The sequence below is a fragment of the Diceros bicornis genome, chromosome 17 (assembly GCF_020826845.1).
Source record: "Diceros bicornis minor isolate mBicDic1 chromosome 17, mDicBic1.mat.cur, whole genome shotgun sequence".
Lineage (NCBI taxonomy): Eukaryota > Metazoa > Chordata > Mammalia > Perissodactyla > Rhinocerotidae > Diceros > Diceros bicornis.
This window is the reverse complement of record NC_080756.1, coordinates 61,697,167-61,709,930: the sequence shown is the minus strand read 5'-3', so window position 1 is coordinate 61,709,930 and position 12,764 is coordinate 61,697,167. Positions and strand designations below refer to the sequence as shown.

Below are 12,764 nucleotides of genomic sequence, written 5' to 3'. Positions count from 1 at the left end.
TTCTGATATATTTAATTTTAATGACATTTTGGTCCAGTAGCTGTCACAGCCCTGGCCTTCAAGAGTGTACCTGCTCAAAGAGAGCTCTCCGCTGGATCTTCCTTGTACTGGGTCCTCCTTGTACATTCGCGTTCCATAGAAATACCAATAGAGTGCCCCGGAATTGTCCTCACCCAATGGTTCCACGCGGAGACTGTCTGCATCCAGACCCTAGGTAGAAAAAAAGGGAAAAGGTTTGGGGAAATGTGGAACAAAAAAGGAAAAACTAAAATGAGGATTCAAAATTTATACTCAGATATACCTCATATTTAAAAAATGCCCTAGCATCTTATGTAATTTTCATTCAGGGCACATGAAACACAGACAGAATGAGAAGGTAGTACCTTCTTTGAAGAAGAGGATATGCAAATATTTCAAATGCTTCCCATCCCCCTCATTGCCCCCATTTTACCAAAGCACCAAAAGGAATTTTGACGAACGTATTATATATTTGGTTTGGACTTATTGTTATTTTATGTGTGCATCCATAAAAGGGAAGACAGTTACAACAGAGTGGAATCTGATGTTGTGAAGCTTTGTCCCACGTGATCCTCTGTTGTAGCTCCATCATAACCTACAGCAACCTCTCATACCAGCTGAGATCCAGCAACACGGCTCCCAATTTACCCCAGGGTATGCCCTGCATCGGCCTTCCTGCTGCTACTGAAGTCCTTGAGTGCTCAGCAAAGACGGTGCTAAACTGCACAACGATTTTTATACCATGTCCATGAACAGGGCTGAAATAAGTCATCAACACATTTAATCATTTCTGACTGAACAGGATTAGAAACTGACCTCACTATGAGTGAAAAGCAATAGCCCTGTACACCTTCCCTCTGAGAGAGACTTCTCAGATAACGACAACAGAATATTAGAAGGAGGGAAGAGAGATTTACACCTTCCTTCTCCAACACATTTTTTGTAATGTGTATGTATGTGTATAGCAGGGATGAACTTCACTTGCATATATGGGGTTAAAGTTCTTAGCATTTTCAATAAGTATTTCAGTATGCTAAACCCAATTTTAGATGTTGGGAAATAAAATTCAGTGGCTAATTTAGTTGCAATTTTGGCTGATGCAAGGAAGAACAAAGACGTGCCTCTGACTGTTCCTATGTCTGCTGGAACTCAGCAAATGTAAAGGAAGACAAAACCAAACTAGGAATTCAACCAAAATAATATATAGTCATAGAAATGCATGGCCTGGATTCCCTTGGCCATAGCGGTCATGGTTTTGTATCCATTGTGACTGTCAATCAAGAGTCCCAAGACTAGTAACACAAGCTCAACTCTGGCTTCTCTCAGTATTTCAGGTTTTACATCCTGATTGCTGGCTCCTTTTGCTCTGGGGAAAGGGCTCATCCGTTAAGCACCTTGAGAAGATCGAAGACGTCATCCGCATCCAACCGATAATCACAGAGGCGGTGCAGGATCTCCACACGAGTACGGAGAGGCAGCTCCTGGAAACTGGCTTCTCTCAGAGGATTGGGTTTCCCTTCTTCAAGCTCCCAGCGGTAGTTGATGATGTCCTCCAGGTAGCTGTGGAACGTCTGGGGCCTAACACAAAAGTGCATTAATATAAGATGTAGACGACGGGTGGGAAAAGGGGAGAGAACTGATGGCTGGACAGCTGACAAACTTTCAACAGAAAGCAGGAAATGAAAAGGCAGTAATGGGAAGGGCCTGAAAGCCCCTTAGTGAAGCTTCATGTTATTACAGCATCTACTTAGACCTTCGACTATCAAATCCCAAAGAAGATAAAATATGTTCAGAGCGTTTCTCATTGAATAGGTTTTTTTTTTTTTTCCCTGTGAGGAAGATTGTCCATGAGCTAACATCTGTGCCCATCTTCCACTATTTTGTATGTGGGATGCCACCACAGCACGCCTTGATGAGCACTGTGTAGGTCCACGCCTGGAATCCACACCCACAAATCCCAGGCCGCCGAAGCAGAGCACGTGAACTTAACCACTATGCCACCTGGCCAGCCCCTGAATAGGTTTTTTTACTTTACACCCCAAAAAGCATATTCTGGTGAAATAAGTAAAAGTTTTAATAATCAACGGTATAGATTGTGAAACTGAGGAACAGTCTTTCCTTCACTCATACAATTAAAGAGACTCGACACAGTGCAGATGGATATTCAATTCAAAATTAGGTCCACAACTTAGATGGCAAACACAAAAGAAACTCAATGTATGCCTAGTCTAATCAACTTACATTTCAGGTTAAGATGCAAAAGTGGGAAAACTTCTCCAGAAGACGAGCAGCTACTCCAATGTGCAACTATAATTTTGTATTCTGTTATATATAAACTTTAGGGCATGTTACAAAATACTATATTCTAAATTTTGAAGATAGTTTTTCTACAGGAAACATTTAAGACAATTTGATGGCAATTTAAATTTTTTCTCAGGTAGAGGCTAATTGGCAATTCCACAACTGCATTTTGATGAGTACATAAATGCGCCTTGTAAAGTGCTATTTAATTGTTAAGATGGTTATTCTATGTCTCAACTATTAAAGAATCTGGATATAGGGGCCAGCCCAGTGGCATAACGGTTAAGTTCACCTGCTCCACTTCGGCAGCCCCGGGTTCGCAGGTTCAGATCCTGGGTGCGGACTTACACACTGCTTATCAAGCCATGCTGTGGCAGGCGTCCCACATATAAAGTAGAAGAAGATGGGCACGGATGTTAGCCCAGGGCCAATCTCGCTCAGCAAAAAGAGGAGGATTGGCAACAGATGTTAGCTCAGGGCCAATCTTCCTCACCAAAAAAAATCTCACTAGGCAGGGGCTCTGAAGGAGTTGTGTGTCAATATAATTTTTAAATGAGGTCTGTCCCACGGTGACTTATCATCCACAGTAGATATATTTGCAGAAAAAGTCAGAGGAAACAGTCATGGAAAACAAAACAAAGGGCCTTAGGCAGATAAATTAAACATTTTGTTTTTCAAAGAGAAGAAATTTTATTTCCTTACTATTGATACCTCAACTGAGTAAAATGTGAATGTGTTAGCTTATCAAAATGTAGCATAATACCTCTAAATATCAAGAATCTCACAAATTTGATTTGATTGCAGCATGCACTTTCAAAGCATGAGCACAGGCATATGAACACCTGCTTGAACCACAGTGCCTTTGGACTAGCTTCCTCTCCCCACCACCTGTGGAGCTGGTGCTGCCCGTCAGGAGGCAGGAGCTGGGCAACAAGTACCTCAAACTGGCGGTAAAAAGCAGACAGTGTGGCAATGGTGAATTTGAAAATAAAACGTGTATTATTTATTTATTTATTTATTTATTTATTTATTTTTGTGAGGAAGATTAGCCCTGAGCTAACATCCATGCTAATGCTCCTCTTTTTGCTGAAGAAGACCGGCTCTGAGCTAACATCTAGTGCCAATCCTCCTCCTTTTTTTTCCCCAAAGCCCCAGTGGATAGTTGTATGTCATAGCTGCACATCCTTCTAGTTGCTGTGTGTGGGACGCAGCCTCAGCATGGCCGGAGAAGTGGTGTGTCGGTGCGCGCCCGGGATGTGAACCCGGGCTGCCAGTAGCGGAGCGCGCGCACTTAACCGCTAAGCCACGGGGCTGGCCCAAAACGGGTGTTATTTAAAAACTGCTTTTTCAGTAGCAAGGAGTATGAAGACGACAACTCTCTTTGGTAATAAATGCCTTTATCTACCACATGCTTTCTAGAATTTCTAATGCACACCAAGTATTCCAAACAACAAGGCATGTTTTTCCTGCAGTGAAGTAAAATGTGGAATCTATGACATTGAGATCATTTCACCAGAATGCAGCTTTGCTGGAGGATGGGGTAGGAGACAGACTGGGCCAGGCTAGGGAGACCTTCCTCAGCAGACCAGTCCAGCACACACTGTATGTGTATAAACAGTGCTGTTCTTTGTGCCTGCAATCTGTCTGAAAGCCCCTACTTGTCTCAGCAAATTGCATGTCTGAGATTCCTTTCCAATAGCCCTATTATCCTACTCAGTTTCTATTACATCACTTGTGCTAGAAGTTTTCTTAAGGCATCTCCATATCTCCTTACCAAGAGATACTTGAGGGCTTACAATTCAAGATAATTCATTTTCCTTATATATAGATAAACCTTCTCACAGAAATCTATATCCCTTTCTTTTAAATATCAGAAATTCAAGGGGAAAAAAAAACTTTTGAAGGCAATCTGGCAAAGAGTATTTGAAACAAAAAGCCTTCAGGAAGCCAAAAATCAGGCTAATACTTTCTACTTAGTGGTTCTTAATCTTCTATTGGACATAAAGCTCTTTAAAAATCTGATTAAGACCATATATTCTGGGCTGGCCCCGTGGCTTAGCAGTTAAGTGCGCGCGCTCTGCTACTGGTGGCCCGGGTTCGGATCCTGGGCACGCACCGACGCACCGCTTCTCCGGCCATGCTGAGGCCGCGTCCCACATACAGCAACTAGAAGGATGTGCAGCTATGACATACAACTATCCACTGGGGTTTTGGGGGAAAAAAAAAAGGAGGAGGATTGGCAATAGATGTTAGCTCAGAGCCGGTCTTCCTCAGCAAAATGAGGAGGATTAGCACAGATGTTAGCTCAGGGCTGATCTTCCTCACACACAGAAAAAAGACCATATATTCTTTCCCCGCAGAAAAATGAGCACACACACAATTTCAGATTTTGCTACTTAAAGAAAGAATAGTGGATGGGCCGGCCCCGTGGCTTAGGGGTTAAGTGCGCACGCTCCGCTGCTGGCGGCCCGGGTTCAGATCCCGGGTGCTCACCGACGCACCGCTTCTCCGGCCATGCTGAGGCCGCGTCCCACATACAGCAACTAGAAGGATGTGCAATTACGACATACAACTATCTACTGGGGCTTTGGGGGTAAATAAATAAATAAATAAAATCTAAAAAAAAAAAGAATAGTGGACTATGCTGCTAAAAAGGGGTATAATATTTTAAAAATTTCTCAGACTATAGTTCTAGAGTTTAGGTTGCCGGGAACATTCATTGACTTATCCATTCAGCTCAGTACAATTCCCTCTTAATGACTTAAATACCTCTCATCTTTCTGAAATTACTCAGAATTATAATGAAAGGTTTCAGTAGAATACGGTAACAGGGCTGGCCCGGTGGTATAGTGGTTAAGTTCATCTGTTCCACTTTGGCGGCCCCGGGTTCACCGGTTCGGATCCTGGGCGTGGACCTACTCACCGCTCATCAAGCCATGGTGAAGCAGCGTCCCACATAGAAGAACTAGAAGGACTCACAACTAGGATATACAACTACGTAATGGGGCTTTGGGGAGAAAAAAGAAAAAGGAAGATTGGCAACAGATATTAGCTCAGGGCCAATCTTCCCCAAAAAACTTAAAAAAAAAAAAAAAGGAAAAGAATACAGTAACAAAAAGATCAAACCAGCTGGAGGTTCTGAGCACAACCAAGTATACTCTCTTTCTTGTCTGAAAAAAGTTCCAAATGCTCTTAATGAGCAGCTTTTAATTATGCCTTTTCCATATAATAATGAGAGAGAGAGAGAGACAGAAAGAGAACCACTTTCCACACTCCCAGAGTTAGCCATTTCTTAGAACCCCAGCAGAGAATTTCCCAGTTTGCTTCAGACAGAACATGCTTCCACTGGTGAGACCAGTGCTGACAAGGATGGCATGACCTGAGTAAAGTATGTTAACACAAGTCTCAGCCGGATGGAGCTGGCAGAACTATGGAGGACAACGAATTTTAATATTTGCAACCTGTTTTAGCAAGATCATAGATAAAAAGAAGGCTCCTGAGTTCTCTGAGGCATGAAAGGGCATCCCTAGTCTACTTGCAGGGGAGCAATTAAGGCATGGCATCCTGCGTAGCACAATGGAGACGGAATGAAAATCCCACTCTCCCGTTTGCTACAGCTCTTTGTGAAACAAATGAGGTACATGTATGCACAGTCAAGCCACAATTAACATGAGCACTGGATTGAGATAAAGATTTTGGTTCCAAGTGAAGCAACAAGTAAAAGGCTCTATAAGATCATTTGATAAAGCGTTTATTCTTAAAGATCGTAAAAGACCCAGGTCAAAATAATTTAAATAACATCTCTTCTCTAGGGCTGTATAGCAGCTGCTGTAGTCAACATATCCTAAAATCATAAGGATACATTAAAAATCACGGCAATTTCAAATTAAAGGAAAATATGACTAAGACACAAAATATATCTTTCAGCAGGGAAATGTACATAATATAGATTTTACATGTGTTTATGAAAATTTACTTTGGGTAACAACGAAAAGTATTAAAAGTCAACTGGAAATCAGCATGCGATAATCTTTAAAAAGATCAAGGACTTTTTTAAATGGAAGTCAGATGGGACCCTAAATACTATTTGTATGAATTGGGAAGTCTGAAGTGTCAGGTGTAAGATGTGAAAAGGTACAATAAGAATTCTGAATAGCTTCTGATAATTTAAGGATGCATACTGCTAGCCCCAGAACCACTAAAATACACACACACACACACACACACACACACACACACACAGACAAGCCAATAGAGGAAACAAAGTGAAATGCTTAAAAATAATGCAAAAGAAAGCAGTGAAGGACCAACAGAGGAACAAAAATCAGAAGGAAGCACAAGAAAAGATGCTTGACATCATTAGTCATTTGGGAAATGCAAATCAAAACCACAAGGAGATACCACTTCATACCCACCAGGATAGCTAAAACAACAACAAAAAAAGACAAGTGCTGGCCCAGATGTGGAGAAATTAGAACCCTCATACATACACTGCTGGTGGGAATGTAAAATGGTGCAGCCACTTCAGAAAAGTTTGGCAAGTTGCTCAAAAAGTTAAACATAAAATAACCACATGCCCCAACCATTCCACTCCTAGGTATATACCCAAGAGAAACGAAAACATTCATCCACACAAAAATGTGTACACAAACATTCAGGCATAGCAGCATGATTCATAATAGCTACAAAGTTGAAACAGTGCCAATGTCCACGAACTGATGAAAAGATAAATAAAATGTATATCTACACAACAGAATGTCTTTCAGCCATGAAAAGGAATGAAATACTTGATTCATGCTACAACATGGATGAACCCTGAAAACTTTATGCTAAGTGAAAGAAGCCAGACACAAAAGAACAAACACTGTATGATTCCAAGGAAGTAAATTAGTGGTTGCCTGGAACTGGAGATTGGAGGAAACAGGGAGCCGACTGCTAATGGGTATGAGGTGTCTTTTGGGGATGATAAAAATGTTCTGGAATTAGATAGTGGTGATGACTACATAATTTTGTAAATATACTAAAAACCAATGAATTGTACAGTTAAAAAGAACTCCAGAGGAACAAATGGAAAATCAACCATACCAGTAATTGCACTAAATGTAAATGAACTAAACATCTCAACTAAAAGGCAGAAACTGTCAGATGGAGCAAAAAAAAAGCAAGACCCAACTATAGGATATCATCTATAAGATACAATTTAAATATAAAAATACGAACAGTAAAAGGATCGAAAATTATATGCTAGGCAGAATGAGCACAAGAAAACTAAATGGCTCTATTAATACCAGTCAAAGTAGATCTAAAGATAAAAAGCCAATTCATTAGGAATATATAACAAAGCTACACGTGTGTATCTAATAACAGGACACCAAACTCATGAAACAAAACCCAAGAGAACTAAAGGAAGAAAAACAGAAAAATCCACAAGCATAGCCAGAGATTTTCAATATCTTTCTCATTAATTAATATACCAAGTAGATAAAAAGAATCAATGAGGACACATCTCAAAAATACTACCAACCTACGAAAACAGACACACAGATCAATGGAACAGAATTGAAAGCCCACAAATAAAACCACACACATACAGACAGCTAATTTTTGACAAAGGAGCTAAGAACATACAATGGAGAAAGGAAAGTCTCTTCAATAAATGGTGTTGGGAAAACTGGACAGCTACATGCAAAAGAATGAAAGTGGACCATCTGCTATTGCCATTCACAAAAATTAACTCAAAATGGATCAAAGACCTGAAGGTGAGACCTGAAACTATAAAACTCATAGAAGACAATATAGGCAACACATTATTTGACACTGGTCATAAAGGAATCTTTTCGGATGCCATGCCTACCTAGACTAGGGAAACTAAAGAAAAAATAAGTGGGACTTTATCAGATTAAAGAGCTTCCATAAGATAAATGAAACCAGAATCAAAATGAACAGACAACTCACCAGCTGGGAGAAAATATTTGCAAAACATATATCTGACAAGAAGTTAATCTCCATACTATATAAAGAACTCACACAACTGAACAAGAAAACAAACAACCCGGTCAAAAAATGGGCAGAGGAAATGAACAGACACTTCTCCAAAGACGATATACAGATGGCCAATAGGCACGTGAAAAGAGGTTCAACGTAACTAATCATCAGGGAAATGCAAATCAAAACAACACTAAGATATCACCTCACGCCCGTTAGAATGGCTATAATCACCAAGACAAAAAACAACAAATGTTGGAGAGGATGTGGAGAAACAGGAACCCTCATACACAGCTGGTGGGAATGCAAACTGGTGCAGCCTCTATGGAAAACAGTATGGAGATTCCTCAAAAAATTAAAAATAGAAATACCCTATGATCCAGCTATCCCACTACTGGGAATCTATTCAACGGACCTGAAATCAACAATCCAAAGAGGCTTACGCACTCCTGTGTTCACTGCAGCATTATTCACTATAGCCAAGACATGGAAGCAACCCAAGTGTCCCTCGACTGACGACTGGATCAAGAAGATGTGGTACATATATACAATGGAAGACTACTCAGCCATAAAAAAATACAAAATCGTCCCATTTGCAACAACATGGATGGACCTGGAGGGTATCATGTTAAGCAAAATAAGCCAGACAGAGAAAGACAAACACCATATGATCTCACTCATATGTGGAATATAAACCAACACATGGACAGAGAAAACTGTAGTGTAGTTACCAGGGGCAATGGGGGTAGGGGGTGGGCACAAGGGGTGAAGGGAGACATGTATATGGTGATGGACAAACAGAAATGGACAACCCAAAATCTCACAATGCTATAAACTATTAAAACATCAAGGGAAAAAAAAAATACTATCAACTTGACCTAATTTACATGTACAGAATATTGCACACAAAAACTGCAGAATATATATTCTTTTCTAGTGCATATGAAATGTTCACCAAGATAAATCATATGCTGGGACATAAAATAAGAATAAAAAAACTTCAAAAGAGTGCAATCTCATAGAGTATATTATCTGAACATATGGAATTAACTTAGAAATCACTAACACGGATATATCCAGAAATTAAATAACACACATTTAATAACCCATGGATCATAGAAGAAATAACAAAGTAAGTTAGAACACGTTCTGAATGGTAATAAAACCACAGTATATCAAAATTTGTGGGAGGTAGCCAAGCACTACTTGGAAGGAAATTATAGCTTTAAATGGCTGTACTCAAAAGAAAAAAGGCTCAACACCAGCACTGTAACTTAAGAAGAAAAAAAGGAAGGGCAACCTAAAGCCAAAGTAAATATAAGAAAATAATGAAGATAAAAATCAGTAAAACATAAGATATTAATAAAATAGAAAGGCAAACAGTAGGTGAGGCAAAAAGTTATTTTCTTAGTAAACATTTGGAAAGCTGGGAAACCTGTAGAAAGAACAAAGAGGGAGAGAGGAAGAATAAATTACAATACCAGGAATGAGAGTGGAGATATCACTGTAGATCATACATTCAAAGGATAAGGATAAGAGAATATTATGGACAGCATTACAGAAATAAATTCGCGAACTTAGATAAAATAGACAAATTCCTTAAAAAATGTTCAAAACAGGGGTTGGTCCAGTGGCGCAAACAGTTGGGTGTGCGCGCTCTGCTGTGGCGGCCCAGGGTTTGCCGATTCGGATCCCTGGCACGCACCAATGCATTGCTTGTCAAGCCATGCTGTGGCGGCGTCCCATATAGAATAGAGGAAGATGGGCATGGATGTTAGCCCAGGGCCAGTCTTCCTCAGCAAAACCGAGGAGGACTGGCAGATGTTAGCTCAGGGCTGATCTTCTCACACACACAAAAAAGTCAAAACGACTTACCAAAAATGACTTAAAGAAATAAAACACCTGAATAGCCTAATTGATTAAAGAAAGTAAATCAATCAATAATAATCAAAAACTTGCAAAAGAAAACTACGAATCCAAAGGCTTTTAGTGATGAATTCTTTCAAATATTTAAGGAAATGTTTGAAATAAATTAAACAAACTCTTTCAGAAAACAAAGCAGGGAACACTTCTTAACCCATGTACCAAAACTTAATTAAGATTTATAAGAAAATAAAATTACAGACTAATATTCCTCAGAAACAAGTATGCAAAAATCCTCAACAAAGTATCAGCAAATCGAATTCAGCAATATACAAGACGGACAACCTTCATCATACTCAAAGGTGAAAGACTGATTACTTTCCTTCAAGATCAGGAACAATATATTATGGGTCTTAGCCCACACAGTAAGACAAGAAAAGGAAAAACAAGGAGTATAGAAGGGAATAGAAGAAGCAAAACTTTATTTTTTTCTCTTTTTCTCCCCAAAGCCTTAGTACATAGTTGTGTGTCATAGTTGTAGAGTTGTAGCTCTTCTATATGGGATGCCGCCACAGCATGGCTTGATGAGTGGTAAGTAGGTCTGCACCCAGGATCAGAAACGGTGAACCCTGGACCTTGGAAGCGGAACGTGCAAACTTAACTGGTCTGCCACCGGGCTGGCCCTGGATGCAAAACTGTTTTTAATCACAGACTATATAAGAAATCCTCAGGAATCAACAACAAAATCAGTAAAACTAAAAAGTGAATTCAGGAAGACTACAGGAACATGGTCAATACACAAAAATCAATAGTATTATATATATACCAGCAACAGATGGAAAATAAAAAATTTTAAATAATTCCACTTATAATATCATCAAAAAATATAAAATACTTAGGAACAAATGGAAAGATGTCCAATATCTTTATACTGCAAACTACAAAATATTACTGAAATCAAAGAAGATAAACAAATGGAGAGATACATATCATGTTCAAGGACTGGGAAATTCAATATTGCTCAAAATGTCCATTCTCTCCAAGCAGGCTTTTTCAAGACAATCTGGTACTTGTAAAAATATCAGACATACAGATCAATGGAATAAGGCAGAGAGTCCAGAAATGGACTGAACATACATGATATTTGTATGGAAAAAAATGAAAAAATTTTCTACTTCACACCATATACAAATACTAACTCAAAATGCATCATAATGCCAATTGCAAAAAGCTAAAACCATAAAACTCAAAGAAAACCTTCTTGATTTCAAGGCAGGTCCTGACTTCTTAGGTATAAAAAGTATGAAACATACTAGAAAAAACTGATAAATTAGACTTCAACAAAATTAAAACTTGCCAGTCTTTGAAATACACTGTCAAACAAATGGAAAGGCAAGCTACACATCAGGAGAAAATATTCATAACCCATTATATATCTAGTCACCAGGGAAATGCAAATTAAAACCACGAGTTACCACGTTATACAAAGCAGAATCAGTAAAATTAAAAACAACAAATGTTGGCAAAGATATGCAGCAATTGGACTGTTCATATGTTGCTAGTAGGAGTATAAATGTTGGAACTGCTTAGAAAATACTTTGGCAGTTTCTTAAACATACTCTAACCATATGACCCAGCAATTCCCAAGAGAAATGAAAACACAGGCCCACACAAACATTTGTCTGCAAATGTTTGTGGCTGCTTTACTCATAACAGCCCCCAACTAGAAGCAACATACAAGTCCACTGACTAGTAGACAGATACACAAATTGTGATATATTTTTACACTGGAATACAATTTAGACCCTCCCTTCCCAAAAAGGAACAAACTACTGATACAAACAGCAGTGTCGATGACTATCACACAGACATTACGCTGACTGGAAGAAGCTGGACATGAGAGTACATACTGTATGATCCCATTCATCCGAAATTCTAGAATAAGGTAAAACAATCTACAGTGATACAAATCAGATCAGTGGTTGCCTGGGGTGCATTGTGGGGGGCGGGGGGGGTAGATTTAATGCAAAGAGCACTTTCTGGGAAGATGGAAATGTCCTATCATCTTGAGTAGGATGGTAACTACATGGTGTATTCATTTGTCAAAATAACACTGGCATGTATACTTAACTTGTGTGAATTTTATTGTATTTAAATTATATCTCAATAAAGATGAGTTTAAATAAACATATTTAACAGAAGTAATTTCCAAAAAGTTAAATAATATTTCTATACAGGGCAGATGGGACCCCGAAATACTAAAAACGTTTGTTTTTAAGTGACTGTAGAGAATCTATTATAGAACGTTAGATACATAATTAACCATGAGAAGTTAAATTTACAATCATTATAAATTTCTACTTAGAGTGGAAACCACAAGAAAGTGAAGGGAAGACCACACTGAAGCATGAATTAGTCTAGGTTATCTTTTGGTGCCAAATATCATCATAACGAGCATTTAATGGAGGATATATTTATACTGCTTAAACCATTACTCAAGACACTGATGCAAATCTATCTTCACTTTGACAGCTAGGAGCAAACCAGAAACTCCTGACTTTCCACCCTGTGCTCAATTATGTTGGGCTACTTCCCAG

The 12,764-nt window shown here is 39.1% G+C and overlaps 1 protein-coding gene across 7 annotated transcripts in view; it reads right to left on the bottom strand.

Moving 5' to 3' along the window:
• The window catches only part of LOC131416483 (chromatin remodeling regulator CECR2), a 161,827-nt gene that overhangs the window by 40,974 nt on the left and 108,089 nt on the right, over positions 1-12,764 (bottom strand). For all 7 annotated transcript variants that reach the window (XM_058559147.1, XM_058559146.1, XM_058559148.1 and 4 more), the window contains 2 exons: positions 1,413-1,596; positions 71-210 (listed from right to left, as the gene is read on the bottom strand). In XM_058559147.1, the coding sequence (XP_058415130.1) occupies positions 71-210; positions 1,413-1,596 (324 nt within the window). The remainder of the gene's footprint in view (positions 1-70; positions 211-1,412; positions 1,597-12,764) is intronic.